The 23968-nt window shown below is 47.4% G+C and overlaps 9 protein-coding genes across 9 annotated transcripts; 7 read left to right on the forward strand and 2 right to left on the reverse strand.

Annotated features, from left to right (window-relative positions):
• Positions 1-45: 45 nt before the first annotated feature.
• On the forward strand, positions 46-549 carry CLUP02_14069 (uncharacterized protein; the record flags this gene model as incomplete). Its single annotated transcript, XM_049293002.1, has 1 exon — positions 46-549. The coding sequence occupies one exon, from the start codon at positions 46-48 to the stop codon at positions 547-549; it is 504 nt and encodes a 167-aa protein (XP_049150148.1).
• A 1665-nt stretch (positions 550-2214) lies between these two features.
• On the forward strand, positions 2215-3805 carry CLUP02_14070 (uncharacterized protein; the record flags this gene model as incomplete). Its single annotated transcript, XM_049293003.1, has 4 exons — positions 2215-2480; positions 2542-2564; positions 2617-3022; positions 3115-3805. The coding sequence occupies 4 exons, from the start codon at positions 2215-2217 to the stop codon at positions 3803-3805; spliced, it is 1386 nt and encodes a 461-aa protein (XP_049150149.1).
• A 1493-nt stretch (positions 3806-5298) lies between these two features.
• On the forward strand, positions 5299-5703 carry CLUP02_14071 (uncharacterized protein; the record flags this gene model as incomplete). The annotated part of the gene is made up of 3 exons (XM_049293004.1): positions 5299-5365; positions 5413-5524; positions 5640-5703. 3 exons carry the CDS (start codon positions 5299-5301, stop codon positions 5701-5703), a joined length of 243 nt encoding a protein of 80 aa, XP_049150150.1.
• A 535-nt stretch (positions 5704-6238) lies between these two features.
• CLUP02_14072 (uncharacterized protein) lies at positions 6239-6811 on the forward strand (the record flags this gene model as incomplete). Its single annotated transcript, XM_049293005.1, has 2 exons — positions 6239-6314; positions 6591-6811. 2 exons carry the CDS (start codon positions 6239-6241, stop codon positions 6809-6811), a joined length of 297 nt encoding a protein of 98 aa, XP_049150151.1.
• An 809-nt stretch (positions 6812-7620) lies between these two features.
• Positions 7621-8160, forward strand: CLUP02_14073 (uncharacterized protein; the record flags this gene model as incomplete). Its single annotated transcript, XM_049293006.1, has 1 exon — positions 7621-8160. One exon carries the CDS (start codon positions 7621-7623, stop codon positions 8158-8160), a length of 540 nt encoding a protein of 179 aa, XP_049150152.1.
• A 922-nt stretch (positions 8161-9082) lies between these two features.
• Positions 9083-9401, forward strand: CLUP02_14074 (uncharacterized protein; the record flags this gene model as incomplete). The annotated part of the gene is made up of 2 exons (XM_049293007.1): positions 9083-9163; positions 9222-9401. The coding sequence occupies 2 exons, from the start codon at positions 9083-9085 to the stop codon at positions 9399-9401; spliced, it is 261 nt and encodes an 86-aa protein (XP_049150153.1).
• Positions 9402-16960: 7559 nt separating this feature from the next.
• CLUP02_14075 (uncharacterized protein) lies at positions 16961-18914 on the forward strand (the record flags this gene model as incomplete). Its single annotated transcript, XM_049293008.1, has 3 exons — positions 16961-17115; positions 17223-18002; positions 18086-18914. The coding sequence occupies 3 exons, from the start codon at positions 16961-16963 to the stop codon at positions 18912-18914; spliced, it is 1764 nt and encodes a 587-aa protein (XP_049150154.1).
• A 235-nt stretch (positions 18915-19149) lies between these two features.
• On the reverse strand, positions 19150-19438 carry CLUP02_14076 (uncharacterized protein; the record flags this gene model as incomplete). The annotated part of the gene is made up of 2 exons (XM_049293009.1): positions 19150-19233; positions 19295-19438. 2 exons carry the CDS (start codon positions 19436-19438, stop codon positions 19150-19152), a joined length of 228 nt encoding a protein of 75 aa, XP_049150155.1.
• A 47-nt stretch (positions 19439-19485) lies between these two features.
• CLUP02_14077 (WSC domain-containing protein) lies at positions 19486-23355 on the reverse strand (the record flags this gene model as incomplete). Its single annotated transcript, XM_049293010.1, has 2 exons — positions 19486-21779; positions 21831-23355. 2 exons carry the CDS (start codon positions 23353-23355, stop codon positions 19486-19488), a joined length of 3819 nt encoding a protein of 1272 aa, XP_049150156.1.
• Positions 23356-23968: the final 613 nt, after the last annotated feature.

The raw sequence follows: 23968 nt of genomic DNA on the forward strand, positions 1-23968 counted from the left end.
TGCTTGTCTTTTGCATGCCGCTAACCTTCGGATGCCCCGCAAACGATGACTCGAGTACCCTACGGATATGGACTTTTGGCAGGGGGGCTAATTATGCCGACAACTTTCGGTTTGACTGCAGCATGCGATTGTATGCAGAGACATGTGTCTTTCGCCAACACTGTATTTGCGCCTTACTGCAACGCTGCGAGATACCGAACTCCACCGAATCTCCCCGCTCAAAAGAAAAAGAAGGAAGGAGATGAGATCCGTGCCGGCTCGCTAATCCATGCATCCCGTCTTTTCGATGGAACGTTCCTAGAACGCGCGTTTAAATCCTTCCAACGAAAAGCCGACCTGCCACACCAATATGACCTCGGCTCAAGGATGGGGGCGACGTGCTCCAAGATAACTGCCCGAAACCTCCAATATCCGATAGCTATTATGCGTAAGCGGAGCCAGGAGGACGGCAAATGCAATGCAAGCTTTCCATCTCTTCAAACCCCAAGCAGCCGCGGATTCCATCTTCCAATTACCAAGACGATAGTCGGCGCACGTTCCATGGGCTAGATTTGGGTCGAAACCTTCACAGTCACTTCCGACAAGCACATCCATGTATCCCGAAGCCTGAGGGAATACGAAGTCTTGTTAATATGAAATGGCCCTTACTTGGACAATTTCCAGTGCCCGGAGTGCCATATCCGGCACCGCTACTACGGCTCGTCCAGGAGGTTTTACGGGGTTTGATCAGGAAACCTCGAGATGGTTACACGGCGCCCGCGGCATTCCCGCCGTCTTCTTGCAGAACCAGATTAACTCCTGAGAAGCATACGTTGCCAATCTAGGGTGGGAGTTTCGCGCGAAGCATCAAGAAACTCTGCTTTGTCCTCAAGATACAGGAGGTTGTCGGCCACCTCCGCCAGCTCAGGGCTAATCCGAGCAGCTTCTTGACTCCAGATGCACGAGCCACGTGCTCCCCGTACTTCTTTTCAACTATCCGTACGGACTTTTGAAATAGAAGAAAAGACCGGCTTGGGTGATCCCGGAGCCAACAGTAGCATCTCGTGTTCGATTCGTCCATGTACGTTTCTACGCTGACGAGAAGACAGTCCCCAAGCGCAGAATTCGCAGCGAAGATCAGATGCCAAGCTTTCTTCTTTCTGCCCACTCCCTCCCTTCGTTAGGCCTCTCATCCCTCAGCTTCGCAGCCACGAAAGTCTCTTTTGGGGTTAAGTCGCCCGCCCTAATGCCGACGACCAAGTCATGTCCCAATGGCACCTTGCCAGGGATCGACGCCTTAAGCAGCTGCAGACATGTCCCTCACCGCTCCCATGGCCGATCTTCTGCCGCTCTCGCATTCCATGTCGTTCAATATTTGGCTTCGCTCTCCACTGGCACCATCAGCAGAGTTTTGGCTGCTCCCTCCACGTTGTCAGCCAGCAAGGGCCATCTTCTTTCAGCAGGAGACTGGGGGACTGGAATTGCCCTGTGGAGGATGACCATTTTGCTCACATGCTTTGCGTTTTCGCGATTGGGGGGGAGAACAGCACCCACTAGCGAACGTTACTTCTGATCCTCATCTCCCATCGGAATGGCCGGGGCTGCATGGTTTCTTCTCTGGCGTTAACGCTTACCCCGACTGGGCTTCGCCTTGGAAGGATGAAGCCGCCGTTTACTTCCAGCGTGGGTTACCTGCGGAAGAAGGCTGGTTTTCTTCCATGCTGCAGTGAAAAAACGTTCTAGTGCTAGTGTGTGTTGGCTCGTTGAAGGCGACGCCATCCGTACCGTTGTGCGTGTACCGTTCCCTGACTCGCCCATGAAACACGACGTCTTGGGTCCGATCGCAACGCTACTCTGAGTGTTTGCTGCTAGACTAAAGTGCTCGCCTCAAAAACACCAGCCCTCTGCGCATTCTAACTCTCAGCCCCCTTCCTGTGCTCGTCCGCTCTCCGTTCTTGAACCGGCCACGAACGAGCCCAACTTTTCGAACAGTCAGATCGGGACCCTGCTAGACATTTTCCGAATTTTCACTTCCAATCGTGCATGACGTCGTGGAACCACTCTTTGTTGACCATGCTATCGGTAAGTTCTGTTGTTTAATCCCTTTTGTCAGTTCTTTTCCCTTCTCATCTCAACTATCCACTAACATCCACCTTCTCCGATCATGAAGCAAAATACGGAATAATATCTGTTAATGTCTCAGCCTCGCTGCTATGATGTTCAGGCTGGTCAATCATGATGACCCTCCTCTCCCCACACTTCAAGCTCGAAGAGGTCTCCGAAGATGACATGGTCATTGCATCTCTGGCCTGGGGCTTCACTCTCGGCTTCGGCTGGCTCACAGTATGGACGGCGATCAAGCAGACCACCGCCATGTACAGGCGGCAAGGCGATCGTATCTACCGGAACTCTTACATCTGGATGATTTGGCTAGAGATCCTCGTGTGTACCATCTTCAGCATTATATGTTGGCTGCATCTCAAGGGCATCATACCGCCAAGGTAAGTCATCAGTACTACTTCAAGATGTTGTCGATTTGATACTTACTGCCGACATGTTCAGCTTTGCATTCTACTTTTGCATCTGTAAGTTACTTTGTACGACCTTGTCTGCTGGGCCATCCACTGACCACCACAGTGACCACTTGGGCTCTCCAGGTTCAATTTCTTCTCCAAATTATCATTAATCGATGCGCCATTCTTCTTACCAACCAGAAGCGGGCATGGCGACTTAAAGTGGGCGTCGCTGTACTGATTACCGCCATCAATATTTCCGTCTACAACATTTGGGTGCCGGCTCGGTTACAGGTATCAGAACGATATATCGAAATCAACGAGTGGTGGGATCGCTGCGAAAAGGTCATTTACCTGATCGTCGATGGCGCGCTCAACATTTACTTCGTCCGCATCGTACAGAAGAACTTGGTCACCCACGGCCTGACGAAGTACAAGCGACTGACGCAGTTCAACATGTTCATCATTGGGTTTTCTTTGAGCATGGACGTGCTCATCATTGCGATGATGAGTCTCAACAACACATTTGTGTAGGTGGTCTTGCGCGAAACTCAAATTCTCATTGTGGACATGGCGATGGATTTTGGGTAAGTGTGTACCGCGTACTAACGTTGCTCTATAGTTATATGCAATTCCACCCTTTGGCATACATGGTCAAGCTCAAGATCGAGATGTCGATGGCCGAGCTGATTGGAAAGGTTGCTCGGAAACGCGATCTCGGCATTCTCTCTGCTGCCGACTTCAACGGCAACAACCGAGACTCGTACCAGCCATCCGAGTACAGCTTGCAGTTACCCACTTACGCGAGAGGTCGCCCCGTTGGTGGCATCGATGCTACGATCAGCAGCCAGCCTCCGAATCCCATCGAACTCAACAACGTTGCGAAGCCAAAGATACCCGCACTGCGAGGCGTTAACGTCGCTGCCGTCAGCTCCGGCCCAAGCAGTAGGAGACCTTCGATAGGTGCCGCGAACGCTACCGATGCAGATGGACAGCCCAAGATGGCGATTTACAGAACGCGGGAGGTAGTCGTCGAAATCGAAAGGGTCCCTCCCAATCAAGGCCACCAACCGAGTACGAGCCAGGCGAGTCAGCTCACCCTCGACGACTCTTTCGATATCACCAACTTTGAGGACGATTCATCGATCAAGGGTCTCTCGGCGGCTCAGAAATCACTGGCATTGCCAAACATCCAAGCCCCGTGGGCTACACAAGAATTTAGCACAAAGATATGGGACGGCACGAATTGCGACGAGGATCCCACCCTGCCGACAACGATCGCGAAGATTGGATCATGGCCAAAGGACACCTGAAAGAGGGGTTACAAATCAAGCGCACTACACCATCGAAACCACACAGCCGAGGCACATCGTCTGGCCAAGGTGGACCCCGACCACGCTCAGACTGAACCGAGCGGGTGATGCGGCGGGCGAAGCTTGGATGACGACTAAGGAACGCCACACATCACCCAATCGCTAGATCTATCGCTGAGTGGGAAACCCTAAAAAGAAATCGGTTGAACGCCTCCTCTCCTCCCCCCTTTGTACGCCACATTCCCTCGTGCGGCTGTCTCAACCCTTTGAGTCTCGACGCTGTAGCGGAGGGAGGGGATGGAGGATTCGATACGCCTGAGACCCCCGTTCCTCGTAAGGCTCGATGGCGTTCAGTTTCAGCACTGCGGTTTCACAAAACGTTGCTGCAGAGAACTAGATCCGTAGATCCGATCTAGAGAGTCATCATTGTCGACTCGACGGGCTACTTTGTGGGGTGAACGATTTAGTTGGGGACACCTATCGGCGTGCTGCCGAATCTGAGCCCAACCCAGCACTCCATTCCCCTCCGACATCTCCACAAATACATTTACCAACATGTTATGAATCAAAATTAGACGAAGGCGAGCATGGCAGGCAAGACCTCGAGCTAGGTCTAACCGGTTGCCTCTGAAGTGCTACTTTCACCGGTTACGAGCGACGGAGTAATTACTTGGATCTTTGATTTGGGCTGCATACACCAAAAAAAGCCACGGTCACCGAGCAAGGCGTTCTACGGCCGGGGACAAACTTTTGCGAGATATTCTTTTTTGTGATTTTCATTTAATGATACATGGGCACAGGAGCGCGAGCTCCCATTGTTATCTTTCAGGAATACCCCCGAGCTAGGATAAAAATATGAAATTTGGTGTTGATGAGCCACTCGTGGCTTCATCGTTGATAAAAAAAAAAAAGATTTCCAACATGCTTCGCACATTGTGATGACTGAGGTATTGTGAGTGAGTAGCATCCAGGGTGCGGCTCTTTGCTACCTCGAGGAAGGGAGTCGGAGAATAGGTACTGACACGTCCGCGGGGGAATATTCGGAGCCAGCGGGATGGCACGGGTATCCTGGCCGTTTGTTGCACCAGTGTTTTCCCTTGGTGAACGTTTCGACTATGTTGGATTTTATGGTGCTTCGTAGGCTGGGCGCGGCGGCTGGGTCCTGTACGGAACGGTAGCACCCGCTTCTCCCGTTCCCCCCTCATCACGGTTTTGTGAAAAGAAGGCTTTGTAATGGGTGATAGTTTCATCGTTTGTTGGTTACCTGGTCTTGGTGGCTGTATTTGCTTCGGGTACGGTGCCTAGGCTATAGGCTGTGTGTAACATGATGAGAGGTAGGGAGTCTCCGAGCTAAACGACTGTGGAACCTCAATGTGTAAGTTCTAGTGATATGCTCATCTTACAAGCATATATGACTGAGTAGGACTGGATCTAGAGCACGAATAGTTGAGACTCAGATCTTCGATTCCAAGCGGGCGGCAAGCATGGTCACGATGGGATATGCTACCTCGATTATACCAGCCTCCCTCAGCCTTCTAGATAAGCAAACCCAAGCGGATGGTAAATGATTTCTCCCAAACTGACTCTTCTACGTTCAATCTGCCTAGTCTTGGCTATCTACTCTTACATCTCTGTCTTATTCTACATGCAGGCTACCTCAAGCCAGGTCAAGAGCTTCCCGTCGTTGGTTAGGTCGCTTGGCCTGGGGCATCACAAGTCGTGGCAAGCTCCTTGAACGTTTTCCTCTTTGTGCAAGCTTCGCTACTCTAATTTTATCCCTGTTGTACGTGTTTCTTTGGAACTATGCGTACCGTGTTCTGATGAACGCAGACAGGCCACTTGAAGAGCCGGCGTCTGGGCGACCCACTTTCACCGGCACTCGGATCCGGAAACAATGAACGGCTCCGAACGGAGAAGCATTCACCGGCAGACTAGAAAATAAGTCCCGCACCTCAGCCTCGCTTTTCCCACTGCTATTTGAAGATGGGGGTAAGTGATTCGCTGGAGCAGGTGAACTGTGCCTCTTTCGGATGAGTTAAAAATGCAGTGCATGATGCAACGCCCAACAAGTCAACTGCAGTTTTCAAGCCGACCCCCTTCCCCTCACCTCCCACCTCTCTACTACGTACTCATCTCCTCTGCTTGCCCAATAAGTGAGCAGAGGCCAGCACTCCAGCATTCCACAACCCTCTAAATAAGTTGAGAATGCTGTTCCGGACTTGATCTAAGACTGCATCGAAGATGTAAGTGGTGCGTGCAAATCGAGTGTAAAAACCACCAGCCTGCACCAGCGTCCAAGCCCTCACAACTGGTGGACAAAAATGAGGTCGGAGTCGCAGCATGCCAAGCGTCCACAGCGACGCGCATCCAGCGTAACTCGCTTTGTTTGAAGAATTCGAACTACATTACCATCATCTGGAAAGTCCAGAGAAGATGGCCAACTTTGGAGAGGATCCGCCGCTAACGTTTGTCTTCAGCCTATTCGAGAAGGGTGTTGAAGACCCTCCGCGTGAGTTAAGAATGCAGTGAACTACACCGCCTTTCCACTTTTCACGCAGAAAGGAGCCGAGTAAGCATCCCATTCGAGATCTCTTTGGGCGGGTTAAAGATGCAGTGAATGTGAGTGTTATGTGGCTGGGCTGAGTTGGTAACGCCATCACGATTGCCTTGGACGCCTTTTTTCGGTAACGACGGAGGGGCTGTGGTACGCGGATGACTTTGGCGGACGTGTCCGGTCGCCCAGTGGAACCCCTCCCTCGTATCGCAAACCCCTCTAATTGGTCAGCCAATAAACTCGACAAATCCCGTCACGAAGCCCGGGCGACCTCGGTGCACGCGGGGTACCGCACCGGCTCCCTCCCGGGAGCTCCGCTGAGGACCGGTGGGATAGTTATGGAACCAAGAGAGTTCCCGATGGTGGCACAGATGGTGGCACAGCACCACCAGCATCCACCCGACAGGCCTCCCGAGTTCCGAGTCCTTTGGATGCAACCATCTAATTGTTAGTGCCTCCCTTACCTCCCCGATTGCCGGTTGCCGGGCAGCGGCCAGTCCCCGTGGCTGCGGCCGATCCGACGCCAATGGTAGCCCAGCACATCAAACCATTCAGTAGACTACTGCACGTCGGACGGATGTAACGACGTGGGCTGGCAAGCTTCCGTAGCTTGGGGAGCCTCCAACCAACGGCTCAACGCGATGTTTCCTTCTCCCTTTTTTCCCTTACGTTTTTACCCTTTCTCCACACAAAGGAGGCTCCTCCTAGGACTATAACCACGCCATTATGGGCCATTACGGGGAGGATCGACTCCCACCAGACAACGGGACCAGTCTCCCAATCAACGGCCCAAATATTAATAGGATCGACCGCGGGGAAGAAAGAGAGAGAGAGCATGGTGGATGCACAACTAAACCTGCATTGCAGGCTTGCGGCTGGAGCACTGCCGGGATGAGCAGAAAGGCTTTCAGCTTTTTCGTTTGTTGTCACACGTCAGACTGGAGCCACCGCGCCCATCAGGATCCAGAGCAGGGAAACAATACACGACAAAAAGCAGGGAAACGAAGAAGAAAGAAAAGGGATGGGATTTCCTTGGACTCGCTAAAGACTTGGTAGAAAGAACAAGATCCATATTTACTTACCTCCCCGTCCCCCTTTATGTCCAGCTCCAGTGATTCTACTCCTTCTTTCTATTCTCATTCCGCAGCCGCCATCACCAATCACTGAAGCATCAAAAAACGAACATCACGACACCTCAACTCCTAATACCAAATCACAACCACGCCCACACACCAAACCACCCCAAACAAAAACCGCAAACATGTCTTCCACAGCAGTATCAACAGGCACAGCCGCCGCCCCCTCCGCAACCTCGACCTGCACCGCAAGCCTCTACGACACCCCCGAACACGACCGCGTCTGCGCGATGCCCTACGGCGGCAACCACACAGACATCATGTCCGCCTGCTGCAACGACGCAGACGTGGTCGCCTACTACGACAACTGCGGCCTCTACTGCCTCGCCCTCGACCAATCCGTCAAAGACCTCCAGGACTGCCTCTTCGAGCAGGGCGCGGGCTACACCGAGGTCTTCTGCCGCGACAACGGCAACGTGAACGCCTCCGCCACGGCGACGGGCAACGTCGACCCGCCCGCTTCGGCGCAGGCGAGCGTCGTTGCGTCGGGCGGTTCCGGGTCCGGGGCTTCATCTTCGGCGAGCGGGAGTAGGAGCAGCTCGAGTTCCACGTCTTCCGCTAATGCGGCGGCGGGTGTGCATGTCCCTGCTGGGGTGAACACGCTTGGACTTGCAATTGGCGCTTTGCTTCTTTCTGCCGCAACGTTCGGCGCTCTTCAGATCTAAGAAGAAGATCAATTATTCGAGAAGGAAACAAAGCTTTAAAATTGGGGCGATGGAAATGAACATGGCTGGGCTATGGAGGTCCCGGATATGAAGTGACAAACGGCCGATCAACATAATGAGACCACATCACAACAGTACGATATTATTCGGTAAATACGGCCGAAGGCAGCTAGCTACCAAGTCCAGCATAATAGCAGCAGAGTACGGAGGAAATTACGCGATATCCCGTCTGCGTTCACGGGAAGAAATTGTATTTAGCATGTTGTTTCAATCAAGTTAGTACCGAAACTTTTGGAAAACAAAACCGCCTGCTGCGTTCACCGTTCCGTGGAGCACTTGAAATCATTGTAAGCTGGCGAGTGTTCCTCGCGAATTCTCACCCGAGGCTCACAGCCCTGAGAGGCGCCCAAAGTGACCTGCAGTCGCATAAGCGGCACCTACCTTTTGTACATAGTAATTACCTTGGGAAATGCACCATCTCGCAACCTGCGCGAACCTGCTAGCGCCCGTCTTTCCTCTGGGATTGGATAGTCATTAGGTCTATCGGCCGGTCCTCCATTCCAGTCCAGTCAAAGCAAGGTACGATGCAAGGACTTCACTGCAATTTAAACTCACTCAAAGTGTCTGCGATGTGCTCACCTGAGATGGTAGGTAGGGAGCAAGAGTCAGCGGCGGCGGCGGCGAGAGTGGCGACTGCTCCCAACTTACTAGAAGGAAGCGGAGGGACGTTTGGCACGGATAATGATCGGAAGGGGCAGATTCGACTGCGAACATGTCGCCTCATGGGCTGACTTGTTTTGTGATTGAACCTCGCTATCGCAAGCCATCACTGCTACACCGTGAACCTGGACGCTGATCCGCATGTCCGCTCTTCCGGCATTTATGCCGCTCAGCCTCTATATCCTGCAGCGTAAGCAACGCTATGGGAGTATACGAGTTCACTGCATTGATGATTACGGCGGAGAGCCCGGGAGTGCTGAGGCACCTGCCTCAGCTTTGCTGGGTGAGTTTCACCCATACGGGCGGTCCATCGAACGCCTTCTTTCGCTCATGACGAGAAGATATTCGTCTTCGTGGCGTTCAAGAAGGACGCGCTGCGCTTGAAGGCTGCAAATGGGTCCAAAGTGTTTTGCCCCGACGAGCCAGCGAATGCCTCCCGCTCGGTGATTCCGGACCACCGCGACCGCCGGCTGCCGTTAGAAAGTGGGCCCCGGGCCGTCCCCCCGCACCCCCGAGACTGAATGGCTCGCTGCTCACCTTGTTCGTTCGACGCATACATTCATTCCTCTAAGAGGAAGTAAATCAACGCTCCCAGTGATTTCACTTCATTCATGGACAAGGTAGGCGCACTTATCACACCAAGGAACGCCATGACCAGTGGAACCAGTCAACCAGGTAGATGCCACAGTACTAGGACTTAGAGGAGATAGAGGGGCCTTTGGTTTACGGTATGAACCATACTGCCTTACGTTCTGTAAATAGACATATCCGGGAGTTTATTCTGTCGTAACATACACGATGGAGAACTTGGAAGAAAGCGTGAGAAGGTGCGAGGCTAGATTGCGGGTAGCGAGACTATCGATAATATAGTAGCAAGGCCGTAGAGAGACTTTACCCAATACCAGAGAACGAAACCCCTGCTGGACTGGCAATGGCCTTGGATGATCCTGAAGCTTAATAGAGCCGTCATGCACCACTAACCACAAACTCGGATTCAGACGTCTCCAGACAGAAATGCTGCGTCAAAGATGCATTACCCTCGGCTACCATTTGTTTATTTATTTATTTGTGCTATTTTATGCCGTGGTGTCCTTAAGTAAGGCAAAAGGCGACTATATTATATTAAATTATAAAACCGTGTACCGTGCCCCGTAGAGCCTATATAATACCCTTTTATAAGATAGTATAATATATAATTTAAGATTAACCTTTTTAGTTATATATAGCCCCCCGTAATATCTTATAACTTAGGGTAAATATACTTAGCAAGGTTTAAGTATTACGCTAGTAATATAATAAACTAACTAAGTAGTGTTTTATATATCTATAAGAAGACCGTCGTTATATTATAATAAGTATTACTACTCGAAGTAAAAAGTCTAGCTCTTTTAATAAGTAAAGAGAGAGTAGTATAGTATAAAGTATAAAGTAATAAAATAGGGGGGGGAGGTATATAATATATATTATAATATAAAGTAATATATTATATTATATAGTGAGGTAAAGTGTTAATATAGCGTAAATAAAGAGTAATACTACTATTAATACTGCTATAAATAAACGTAAGCTTTATAAGGCCGACGGGGTATATAGCTTATTACGTATCCTAGTTAAACGAGCCGTATTAACGTACTCGCTCTATAAGATTAATATCTATTAGGGGAGCTAACGGCCGTATAAATAAACTTATTATAATAGGGGGGTTTAGTTTAAAAGGGTTTATTTTAAATAATTAGTTAGGATATAAACTATATAGCACGTCTTATTACGTTAGTTTATTAATATAAGGGTTAAGGGGGGTACCCCGATACCTCTACTATAGCCGTATTATTTAATAATAAATATAGGTTTAGTATTACTATAGCTAATTCCGTACGCGCTAACCTAATTTTAATAAATATTAGTTTATTTTAAGTAAATATTAATAAAGAACCGGGAGCTCTATAGTAGTATAATATAAATAGACTAGTTTTTACTAAGTTAATGCTAAACGAAGTTAGTTTAAGTAAATTATAATATACCCCTACGTAAGACTAAACGGTAGTAGTAAATATAGTTAAGTACTTTTTCTTTTTTATATAAGTAATAGAGGTTAATATTATTATAGTTATATAGGTAGTAGTATATAATATAGTCCCTATAGCTAAACCTAGCTAAGAGGAGCTAGTAAAGCTAGCGTTATATAAGCGACTTTAGCTCGGGGTTCGCTACGTTATTAATAAATAAAGCAAGGGCCTTATAAAAGTCTAGTTAATAATCCTCTTACTAGCCCCGGAGTATAATTAGCTATTTTTTTTAAATACGACGCTTAATATAAGCGGTAGTTAAGGGGCGTATAAGTAAGTTAAGGAGACTTATAATAATACCTTTTTTAGCTAACTAGTCTACTATCTCGTTCTTTATAATACCCTTATAGCTAGGCATTTAATAAGAAGTAACGGGGACCTTAGCGTTCTTAATAAGCTCCTTAAACTTAAGAATAGCTTATTAAGAGAATAAGGGGGGGGTATTATTTAGGTACTTAATAATAGCCTAGTTATTTAAGTAGACCGTAATAACTATAATAAATTTATTTTTAAGCTTTAATACTACGCAAAGACCTATAATAATCCTTTTTATTTTAATATTAAAGACCTTAGCCCGGGGGAGGTAGTAGTACCCGAGATAAATTAGTTACGGTCCTTAGTAAATAGTATACCTAAAGCTTATAGCCTTTAGAGTTATTTATAACTTATTTATATAAGCTATAATATACGTAATAAAAAGAGATTTATACTATTTATAATAGCTTTATATCTCTTCTATCTTAGTTACTTTTTAAGTATTATTAGAGTTATTTATAATTAAGAAGTTATAAAGTAATAAGGCTAGTTATAGGGGACGTTTAACTTAACTAGCTACTTAAATAAGCGTAATTAAGTAAGAGGGGTTTTTATAATTATATAATAGTTTATAATTACGAATTTTCTAAATTAGGGAATAAGAGTAGTTTAATATAAAAAGCTTAATAATATAATAATTTCTAAGGGAGTTTAGGAAAAGCTTTATTAATAATATATTCGCTTTACGTAATAGCGCCGTAATTAGTATAGTCTATTATATTAAGAGGGAGCCCCTTAAGGTAATATTAATAGGGGTTTAGAGGGTTTTAATAACTAATTTTAACCCGTATTAAACTTCTAATTAGGTACATATCTTAGAGTTAACCCCAACCTTAAAAGTAGGTCGGGTTAGGCCGGGGTACTATAGCTTAGTACCGTATAGGGCCTTAAGAATAATAATAGTATAAATTACTTTATATATAGTAATTAAGGGCGTATTATTAAAGACTTTATTAAGGCTTTTAATATAACTAGTTATAGACCTAGCTTTATTTTAGTAATTAGTAATATAGTTATAAAAAAGTAGCTTTTTATTAAAAGTAATACTTAGTTACTTTATAATACCCTTTTCGTAAAGTCTAATTTTTTTATTACTATAGTAAATAGGGGGGGGGGTAATATCTCTAGCCCTTAGTAAGGTCCGCTTTATAAAATAAAGGACTTTAGTTTTTTTAAAATTAAACTAAATAGTATTATCCTTACCCTAAGTAATAATATTATTTAGAATTTATTATACCCGGGAAGTGGCCTTAGTAAGGTCCTTTTTAACGCTTAGTATTATATAATTATTAATATAGCCGAATTTAAAAAACTCCGGGCTAATTTAATAAATTTACTTAGTATATAATAAAAAAAGGATAGGTAAGATCGGTAACCCTTATAATAAATTATAAAAAAGGGGGGATATAAGAGTTTAGTATTTTTTATAACGGACTAAGGCTCGGCGCAACTAGTTAAAGTACTATACTTAAGTAATAATATTCTTAGGCTAACCCTATACCTAGAGCCGATTATATAGCCGGTTATATAATACTAAGTTAAAGGCTTTTTTAATATTTATTATAATAATAATAATAACTAGCTTTTTATTAAAAATAGCCTATATATTATAAGCTATTACCTTAGTTATATTCGTAGCTAATTATTTAAATAGTGCCCTAGTTATTTATAAATTAAGTATATTTTAAGTAATAATAATATAGGATATCTTCTTAATTATAAAGTACTCTAGCCCCTTCTCTAGGGTCGCTAAGAGTAAGATTAAGTACTAGCCCTTATAAGTACGTATATCCTAGTTAGGCTTTAGTATTATTATTATTTTAGTATCTTACTAGGCCTTAGGGTAGTATTTAAATACGAGATAGGCTTAGTAAAAGTAATAGACGTAGTTATTAATATATAGCTAATAGGCCTATAGTATTAAAACCGTAATATTATCTATACTAGGGGTAGTATTTCCTATGCTAAGTACTATATTATTTATTTTGCGCTAATAAATAATAAGATCCTAAGGTAATAGCTATTAAGGGCATATTATAAAATTAAAATATACGTTATCTTTTGCGGTTATACGCTCTAAGAGCTTTTTTTAGAGGAGTATTGCCTTTTTAGTAAGTTTAGTAACTATGTTTTTACTATTTTATAAAGAAGGGGATTAGACCTAAGGCCTAGGCCGGTTCTAATTTATAATTTAATATATATTTAAATTCTTTTTAATAAAGGAGACTATTTTAGCCTATATAGTAGCCTTAGCCCTCTATATAGTATTATTATATTATTAATTAGCTATAGCTATAATAAGAGATTAGGGGTCGGTTACGTATACTATTTTAAAGCGTTTATTAACTTTAGTATATAATTCGTCCTACTACTTTATCCCCTTACCCCCTATATAGTATAGGGTAAAAGAGGAAATATAAATATGCTAAAGTACGTTATTAAGGCTCTTTATGGTTAGATCGAGGTCTTATATAGTATTATATATAATATATAATACCTAGGTTAGCTCCTTAACCCTCTTTACGAACTATAGTATATTTTCTAGTTTAATCCTCCGCTTTTTCTTTTTTAACTAATACGTATTACTTAAGCTAGCGGGAGGGGGCATAGTTATAATAAGGGTATTATAATCCGATTTAGTATATATATAGCTAGTAATCTAAGTCCGGGCTAGGGGGACGTTAGAAATAGCTAAGTTAAGCACGTTACCCGCTTTATAAATAGGGACCCCTATAGGGTTTAGTATAATAAGGTAGTAGCCGTTTATTTAATTAGTAAAGTAGTTCTTAGGGGTATATAAGGGGGTCCCCGGCTACTAGTTAGTATAATAGGAGTTTAAATCCCCTATAATAAGTAGTTTTTATAGGGGGGTTTAGTAATTAAGTACCGTTAATATATACTTTTTATTAAGGGCGTAGTAAACGTTAAAAATATAATACTTTAAAATACGTACTCTAAATAAGTCCTAGTAAAAGAGCTTTATAATATTAAATATTACTAAGTACGGGAGGGTCTAGCGGACGTATATAAGGACCCGGGGTTTATTAGTAATCATAGCCTAGTTCTAAATTAATAAGTATAGGGTAAAGCTAAGGTAAGATTTAGTAATATTTTATAGTTTATTTATATTATATTATAGCTTTTATAGTAATAAAATATTTACTTATTTAAATTTAATAATAATAAGGGCGTAGTCGTATTTATAGCTATTTTTTTATACGTTAGCCTATAGTATTTTAATTTTAATATATATTAAATATACTAGCTATAGGTAGTTATAAAGCGCTTACGTAAGGCGCTTTTATATTTACTCTTACTTTTTCTTTTTAGGGTAGGCTTTTAGTATTTTAAACTATCTTTAGGGGGGAGTTTAGAGCTTTATTTTTTAAAGAGAGGGTAGTTACTGCTTTTTAAAATAGAATTTATAGTACTATTTAATTTTATAATAATTAAGTAGGTTTATTCTTATCTATTTAGGTAGTTTTTAGTATTATACGTAGCTATATTAATAATTATAAACCCCTAAATAATATTTTTAGCGAGTCTTTTTATTTTAATACTTATAATTTTATCTTAGAGCTGGGCGCTTAAGGACTTTATAAAGTTTAACTTAGGGGTAGGGCTTAAAAAGAGGTCGAGCTTCGTAGCTTACGTATAGAGTTCTTTACTTACCTTACGTAGGAGTTTTTTTATTAAAAAGTCTAGCGGATAATAATACTATTTTTCTTTTAAAAGCGTATAAAGTAGCTCGTATAATTACTTATATATAGCCCCTAGTAATTTATATACTAAGGGATAATCGTAGTATAGTTATTATTATATCTTAGCTTTTTATAATAGTAGTAGCGTTAAGTTTTAGTATAGTCCTTAGAGCTATACTAATCTAAGTAGACTTAGTATTACTTAGGAAGGGGTCGGTAGGTAAGTAGCTAGGCTACTACTAATTTAAAAATACTAAAAAGCCTTTTTATTAGTTTTAAAAAGGATATAATATAAGTTATACGGGGGCTATTTATTAAGCTAAAGGTCTAGTAATAGAGGGGGGTTATCCTTATTACTACTCTAACTTCGTTTTAGATATATATATTAAAATCGAGGGGTTACTTATTAAGGCTAGGGATTTAAGTTTTAACGCTTTTAATAATATAAGTAGACTAAATCTTAGATTTTTTAATAATAATTATATTAAAAAGTTTAAGTAGCTAAGTATAGTAACTAAGTATAGCTTATTATACTCTTAAGGTTTTTAGGGTAAGTACGTAACTAGTTAGAACCTTAGTTACCGGGCTAATATTTTTATTTTTAAGCGAGTAGTTTTTAATAACTTCTTTATAAATAAACCGTATTTTTATTTAGTAATAGGGATTTTTAAAGTTAAAGCGGATAAAAATATAAGTATTAAGGGAGGGAAGTACGTTTTTAACTCTTTTTTATAAATTACTTATTATACTTAAAGCTCGAGCTATAAGCCCCTAGGGCTAGTAATTAATAAGATATTAAGTATAGTAATTAGAGCTCTAAAAAAGTACTTTAATAAAAAAGAGGCCCGTTATAATTTTATAATCTAGCTTATATTAAGAGGTTCTAGCGGGTAATAGCTAAGGTTTTTTAAAAAGAGCCTCGAGCTTAGTAATATAATAGCTTATAATAATAACGTATTTAGAGTTTTTTAGTAACTAAAAGGACTCTTAAATAGCTACGAAGGTAATATCTTTTATAAAGTAGAGGCTAGAGAAACGGGTCTTAATCTCGTTAATAATTATAATCTTATTAAAACGCGCTCTATAGTTAGGGGGGGGGTTAGGTTATTATTATTAGTTTAAACTAAGTTATAATAATAAATACGTTTAGCTTAGGTCTCGTAATTAGAACTTTTATAATTTTAGGGGTTATAAACATTACTTTAGTAAAGTTTAGAATGCGGTATTTTTTAATTAGGGACCGAAGTAGCGTAGACTAAATAATCGTAATAAAGCTTAAGAGGGTATTAAAAGTATTTAAAGAGGGTAATAACTATAGTAGCGTATAGCGGCCGTTACCTAAGCTAGTTATAGTTAGTATAGGAGGAAGGGGGTTAAAATAGGCCTTATTAAGGAGGTTAGTGTAGTAGAGTAGCCCGTACTAATAGTGCGTACTAAGAAAAAGTATGTAGGAGGAAGGTTGCCTCGGCTAGGACATGATACTAGGCCCACACGAGCCCCAAGAGATGGCAGTTTGCCGCTGGCCCTTCCCCATCGCGGGAGAATGCTAAATGATACGGATGACGACGGTCTACGGGCCCAGCACTCTGGTAATCATTGTGCGAGGGCGTCGGGGAAAAGCAATGACCCCCCTTGCGGGGAAACAATCTGGGGAAATCGCAGCGCACCCCAGAGAATCCCCACATTCTCCGCATTTCGAACAGCATCTAAGCATCTTTCTCGAGCTTCTTTCATCTCTACCCCATGTCGGCAGTTCATCTGATCTCGACTTCTGCTGAACATTCTTCCTGCCATCCTTGCCATGCCCATGTTTCCCCCCCCTCCGCGATCTCCAGCTTGGCTCCAGCCGGGCTGCCGGCCAGCCGGGCCTCTGCCGGCCATTTGGCTATAAAGATCCCATCGCGTCCTCCCGCCAAGACCTGATCTGAAGCTGGATCTCGGGCACGGCATCGCATCTCCAGAGGAAAGGCGAAACACCAAGCTCAATCAGACTTCGTCATGCAGTTCGTCTTGACTGCCAGCGCGGCCGCGCTGCTGCTCGCGGCCTCGCCCGCTCTTGGTGCCGGCGTTCCACCGAGCGGTAATGCCACCAACCCTGTCGTCAATCTTGGCTCGGCTGGTTCTTACCTAGGCGTGGTTCAGAACAACGGAACGTATGTCGGAACTCTAACTCTAACCTCGCACCCTTGTCCTTCCTTGTCTTTGATCCTCCCGAGACGAACTACATAGCTGACTCTGAATTTCTTGGGTTCGCGAAAAGTGTCGCCTCCTGGAAGGGAATCCCGTACGCCGAGCCCCCCGTCGGCTCGCTCCGCTTCATGCCCCCCAAGGCCCTCGCGGCTCGCGGCTCAGACGTGATCGACGTGACAGACAACGCCCTACGGTGCGTCCAATTCGCCGGCGCGCCGTACGGGGTCATCAACAGCAACATCGTCGGTCCGCGCTCCGGCCCGGGCCAAGAGGACTGCCTCAAGCTGTGGATCTGGAAGCCCGCCAAGGCCAAAGCCGGCGACAAGCTCCCCGTCATGTTCTACATCCACGGCGGCGGCCTGCAGTACAGCGCGGCGCCCAACAACGACTTCAGCGACTGGGTCGGCCAGAGCCAGGACTTCGTCGCCGTCAACGTCGGCTACCGCCTGGGGGCCCTCGGCTTCATGGCCCACCCCGACCTGCCCTCGGCCAACGCCGGTCTGCTCGACCAGCGCCAGGCCCTCCGCTGGGTCAAGCAGAACATTGCGGCCTTTGGCGGCGACCCCGCCGACGTGACCGTCATGGGCCAGTCCGGCGGTGGCTACGCCGTCGTCTCGCAGATGGTGCTCTACGACGGGGACAACCAGGGTCTGTTCTCCAAGGCTGTGCCCCGTTCCGTGCAGAGGTCTCCCAGCTTCCGCGTCGACGAGCTCGCGGACCGCAACGCCGAGTACTTTAAGCTGCTCAACTGCACGGGCGGACAGGCTCAGTTGGACTGCTTCCAAGGCGCCTCTGTTCCTGCACTGGTGAACGCCTACAACGCCTTGCTCAAATACAAGGCTTCTTCAGGGTATGAGACCACCACCTTGAAACTCCGATATGCCGGCAAAAGAAAACAAGTCCCTCTGCTAACGTAATTCTCGGACCCGCCAGCGAATTCAACAACCTCACCTTTGGCAGCTCAGGCGCCTTCCTGCCCATGATCGACGGCGTCACCCTAACCGACTCAGTCTCACGGCTCTTCAAAAAGGGCAAAGTCGCAAAGGTCAAGACAGTCGTGGGCTTCGTCAACGACGAGGGCGCCAACACGGCGCCCCGCAACACGAGCGCCCTCGACCCGACCACGAACGGAATCTGGAACCTGACCGACAGCCAGGTCAAGCAGGCCGCCAGCTACTACCCCAACAACTCCACCTTTGGCTACGCCAGCCCGGACAACTTCTTCCTGACCCTCTTCAAGTCGTACATCATGGCCCTCAGCCCGTTCGGGGAGCAAGGCATCACCGGCTCCGAGCGCCTCGTGGGACGATACCTGTCCAACGCCGTCGGCGAGAACAACGTCTGGGCGTTCCGCTTCAACGCCCCCGGCGTCGGCACGAATTACTCCAGCACCAACCCGTACCCGCTCAACTACGTCGCCCACTCCGCCGACAACAGCTACCTCCAGAACGCCACGGCCGTCATGACGCCCTTTGAAAAGAGCCTCGCGCTCGAGTGGCGCGCCTACATCGGTAGCTTCATCCGCCGCGGCGACCCGAACAAGGAGAAGCTCGCCACCTCGCCGACGTGGCACAGCTACGGCGCCCTGGGAGCAGGGGAGTCTGTCGAGTCCCCCGTGAGATTGGTCCCGCAGTTCGCGTACCAGAGTAACGCGAACGCGAGCTTGCCCACGAGCACGCAGCTCGAGGTGTCGCAAAAGGCTCAGCTCGAGAGGGTGGATTGGTGGTTGACGGATGCCATTTTGGATGCGACTCGCGTGTGAACAATGAGGGAAGTATTTAGTGCAGCCGTGTTCAAATTCTGTCTCTGCCTGTTCCATCCAATGTGCTTAGAAAATAGATAATTCCCTCAGTCTCGAGGTGTGAGGCGTCATAGCCTGCTATCACGAGCCCAAGGTCTACATATAGTTAATGTTGAATGACTAGTACTTAGCTATCTCATATTCTCACTATTCTGTAGTGTGTTCAACAGGTATGGAAATTCTAGGATGATCCAATTCAGCAAGCCGACCGCACACCACGGGAACGATAGCTTGAGGGAGCATTGAGGACGCGGAACGGAGGTGGGTGTATTCTCAAGTTCTAGACCTCGCAGTCTCATCTGATTTATTACAAAGTGGACAAGCTTGAAGATCAATCAAACAGTGTTCTTCAAGATGGAACGTTCAAAGTCATGTTTCATTACATTATCTGAGGCCAGGCAATATTCATACGTCAAAGCCCGCCTCTTACCAAAAACTTTCAGTAACCGTAAGTGCAGAAACGAGAACCCAGCATCCGTGATCATAATTCATACATGATGATAACGTCGTGATAACATGAACTTCTTTCCTTCTAGACTTGAGCCTTCGCCAAGCAATCGCCATCATTCCCATCTTCTCCAACGCAGACAATACCGTCAAACTTCGCGGCCGCTCGCCGCCCTATGATACTGCTGCGCTTCATGTTCCGGCTTGGCACCTCCTTGTTTTCGTCACCATAGCGGCTGAGTCCTTCCATAGGGTTGATAGGACCCGGACCCATCATCGGCGAACCTCCCGCACTGTTATCGGGAACCGCAGAGTTGGCGGGAAGCGCGAGTCCATTGCTGTCAGACGACCCAGAGTCCCTTGCTCCAAGACTGCTGCCGTATGCACCATCAGGGGGGGCCTTGGGCAGCGCATTGATGATACTCTGGATGAGAGAAGCAATGTCGATCTGAGGCTGTGGTGCAGGATTTGGAGACGCAGGAGGAGTGCTGCTGTCTTGAGGATTTCCTGCCGGGGGTGGTGGACGCTGACCTTGACCTGGTGTCTGAGGAGGTGATGCAGGCGGTACGGAAGGAGGTGCCGCAGGAGGTCCCGCAGCAGGATTCTGAGGTGCAGAAGGTGGGGTGCCGGCACCTCCATTGTTTCCGGTGCCGGATCCACTGTTGCCGTTGCCATTGCCGTTACCGTTGCCACCGCCGGCGCCATTGGCAACGTCGTCATCGGACGGCAAGCTCAAAGCCCGGCCGCTTCGACTGTAAACGGTAACAGCCCAGTCACCTCCACAGATGTCGGTTGACTTGCCATCGCAGACTTCGTTGCACTGCTCTTCCGGGATGCGTATGGCCAGCTGGAACGCAGTGCCACACCAACACTCCTTGCCGTACTCCGTGCCGGCGAGCTGGAAACCCATCGAGCCACAATGTGCAATGCACTTCTCATTGGACATGCTCCCTGTGAAATAGATGGATGGGTCGCCATCGAGCGTTCGAACGGCAGAGTCCTTGAAACATCCAAGATACTCCCAGCCAGTAACCTCAGGAGCGGGTTGAGGTTCACGGTTATCCGGAGATTCATTGCCAGATTCTGCGCCTGCGTTGCCAGATCCTGCACCTGCGTTGCTGCCGGGTCCTGGAATTGAAGGGTCGGTGTTGCTAGGGGCTCCGTTGCCGCTTGGTGCACCTGAGCCTGAGCCGTTACCAGGTCCATTGTTTGAGTTACCGTTGGCAGGGTTCGCAGGGTAACTACCGTACCCAGCTGGAGGATTTCCGTTAGGTGCCGGGGAGACAGGACCGGGAGGTTGGTTAGGGCTAGCTGGAGGGTTTGGATTGGACGGAGGGGGAGCAGGAGATGCAGCCGGTGGTTCGGGGATGTTGGCAGGACCACTGTTTCCAGAACCATCTCCAGAGCCACCGTCAGACCCAGATGGATCCGTGGGTTGGCCACCGGTGGTTGTGCAAGGCGTTGATGCGGGGTTGCCAGGATTGCCGTTGCCTACGTCCCCGCTACCGCTACCGTTGCCGCTACTGTTGCTATTACCATTTCCATTGCCGCTGCCGCTGCCAGAGTTGTCCGGGTCGGAATTGGGGGCCGAGCCGGCACCATTTCCTGGAGGGCCGGTGTACTGACCATTGCTCGCCGTCGTGCAAGGCGTAGATGCAGCCGGAGAGCCGCCATTGCCAGCGCCAGGGTTGCCAGGCGCTCCATTGCCGTTGCCGTTGCCGTTGCCCCCGTTGCCCCCGTTGCCATTACCACTGTGGCCAGAACCGTTGGTGTTTCCACCGTCTCCGGTACCACCATTGCCGACTCCAGTAGGTTGGGGAGCGACAAAAGCTGTCACAGTCTTGATCACAACGACGGGAGGATCGTTTGCGGCAGCGGGTGCCATGTTGTTGCTGTCGGGAGCACAGTACCAGCCACCTTTGCAGTGGTAACAAGGCCATCCCATTCCGCAGGGCGCTGGCAGCATTGGAGTTTCCTCTGGGGGACAAAACCATCCATTGAGACACTCTGAACAAGAGTAGCCTCGACCAGGGCAAGGACATGAGCCGGAAGGAGGCTTTTCTGGGGAAGCCGGGCATGCAGGGCATTGGACAACGGCAGGGCAATCGGAAATGGGGATGACTGGTGTGCCTGGTGGTATGTTGTTTCCAGAGGAAGGATCTTGTCCCTCGTCAACTCCGAAGACCGAGCCGCCTGCCTGAGACGTCGGAGAAGGGCTCTGTCCGTTTCCGCTGTTGGCTGGCACGCCGTTGGGATTGGAGACAGGTGTTCCGGCAGCGACGGTCAACGTTGTTGGGGGGCTGGCTGCGGGAGCTGGCGAATGTCCTGCACCGCTACTTGCCTGGTTGGGGGCTTGAGTGGCAGCAGGTGAAGGATTGGCTAGGGGAGTAAGTCAGTACACTGTGCAAATCGAGATAGACTGTCTCTTACCTGGCTTGGGATCCACCGGACTCGAAGATTGCACAGGTGATTGAGGCTGGCCTGCTGGAGCAGTATTCTGCGGTTGGTCATTGTTGCCAGGACCTCCAGCTCCAGCTTGCGTCGTAGGATTGCTGGAAGGAGAAGTAGCGTTTGCGCCACCAGCCGGAGACGATGCTGTTGGAGGCGGCTGCGAAGGTCCAGCTGTCGGAGTTGCTGCAGGAGTGGAAAGGCCAGGTTGAGAAGATACAGGAGGCTTTGCTGGGACGACTGCAGAATTCGAAGCTGGGGCGTTAGACAAAGGCGCCGCCGACGTGGCGGGAGGAGAAGACTGCCTAGGGCAAGGAACAGCAATGAAAGTAGGAATTCCGCTCTCATACAAAACTCCAGTACAAAGATTTCCGTCGGTAGGCAAGTCTTCAGGGAGCTGAGGAGCTGTCGTTGGAAGCGGCATAATGACTGAAGCTGACTGCAGGACACTCGCAACTAAAGACGAAAGGCCTGGGACAACTGCGGTGGCACCGACGATGTCAGATACCGGAATCAGTGAGGGAAGGCTGTTAACAGCTGAGGGAATATGGCCGACAATGGAGGATACAACGCTGACAAGCACTTCTGGAATGTTGGTGATGATGGAGGCGCCGTTGCCAATAGCCGCAGTGACCTCAGAAACCGGGATGCCGCCAACGACTTGTGTCGGAAGAGGCACGGGCAGTCCAGACCCGGCAGGCAGAGGTAGAGCGAAGCCATCAACACCGACGATGCTGTTGACTGCACTCTGGATCGGAGGCAGGAGTCCACCGTTGGATCCTTGGACATTCGGGATGGCTGTTGGAATGACGGGGCCGCCGCCAGGCTGGAGTAGGGACACAACCGGCGCGGGTGCAACATTGGTGACAACCGGTACGACATTTCCAGGGTTGAGGATGGATGGAACCGGAGTCACCACTGCCGCAAGTGCTGAAGTCAAAGAAGCGAGCAGGCTGGGAATGACATGGCCAACTTGAGGAATGACACCGCCAAGAGGACCTTGCTGTTGTTGGTTGTTAGGGGTGGGTGGTGCAGCCGCAGGGAGAGGAGTAGTGATGGCGGGTTGAGCAGGATTCGCAATGGTGGTAGTTTGACCACCGCCAAAGATCCATGGAAGGAATTGCCTGGCCTGGACGATGTTGTCTCTCTGAGAGAGGGTGGACTCTTCCTGGGATGGTCGAACAGCCTGGCTCACGGCAAAGGCAGTGAAGAGGGCCAAGATGACGAGAGCGATGCCGGCTGCTGTCTGGCTTTGGCGTTGTGAGGGCATCGAGGGCCCAGGGAGCCGCATGATGATGGTGTTTTGCTGCTGAAAACGCCCGAGAATAGAATGAGGGGAATGACAAGACTGTGTTGTATGGACAGCACTGCCCGAGGAAATGAAGGTTCCAAAACTTGGGTTCCAAGAAAACGAGCCAAAATTGAAGCGAGAGTGTGATGTGTTGGAGAGAATGAAATCAAAACGAGGTGGATGGAAGAGAAGAAGAGGTTGAAGTTGGGATGGCATGGAGGTATGGGGATTATATGCGGTTCGTCATGTTGGGCACACCGCTGCTGCTCATTGCACAAAGGGGCGAAAAGCAGGAAGCAAGTGATGGAGGAAGAATGAGAGAGGGCCTTCCAGATTTCAAGTCAGACGCTCAAGAGAGCAGGAAAGGATGGTCCTCTTCCATTTTCTGCAATCATGAGAGGGAAAGAAGAGTACGCCTGTAGGCATTGACATTGAGCATCTTACCTAGTCTTGCCTGTATCTTTTCATGGTACGCTCACCATTTCCATCTGGGCAAGTCAAGAACCAGCCCCTAAGTGTGTGTGTGTGTACCTTTCTGTTGAGATTTTGGGACATCAGAAGCATTAACGTCCGGCCGCAAAAACACTGGAATGAAAATCAAAAAGGAAAAAGAAAAAGTAAAAAAAAATAAACAGGGATGGAGGGGGGATACTGACCTTATAATTCACGCCCCTATTCGGATTCGAACAGCGCGCCCCTCGTTTCCAGCACGGAAGTCATTGGAGTATTTCATTTACTATCGACTCTGCGTCAGAGTCTAACCACCCGGCCAAATGGCCGGATGGGGTGCTGGTGACAGGAAAGGCGAATAGGCCCCCCTAAGTACCCT

The sequence above is a fragment of the Colletotrichum lupini genome, chromosome 7, assembly GCF_023278565.1.
Source record: "Colletotrichum lupini chromosome 7, complete sequence".
Classification (NCBI taxonomy): Eukaryota; Fungi; Ascomycota; class Sordariomycetes; order Glomerellales; family Glomerellaceae; genus Colletotrichum; species Colletotrichum lupini.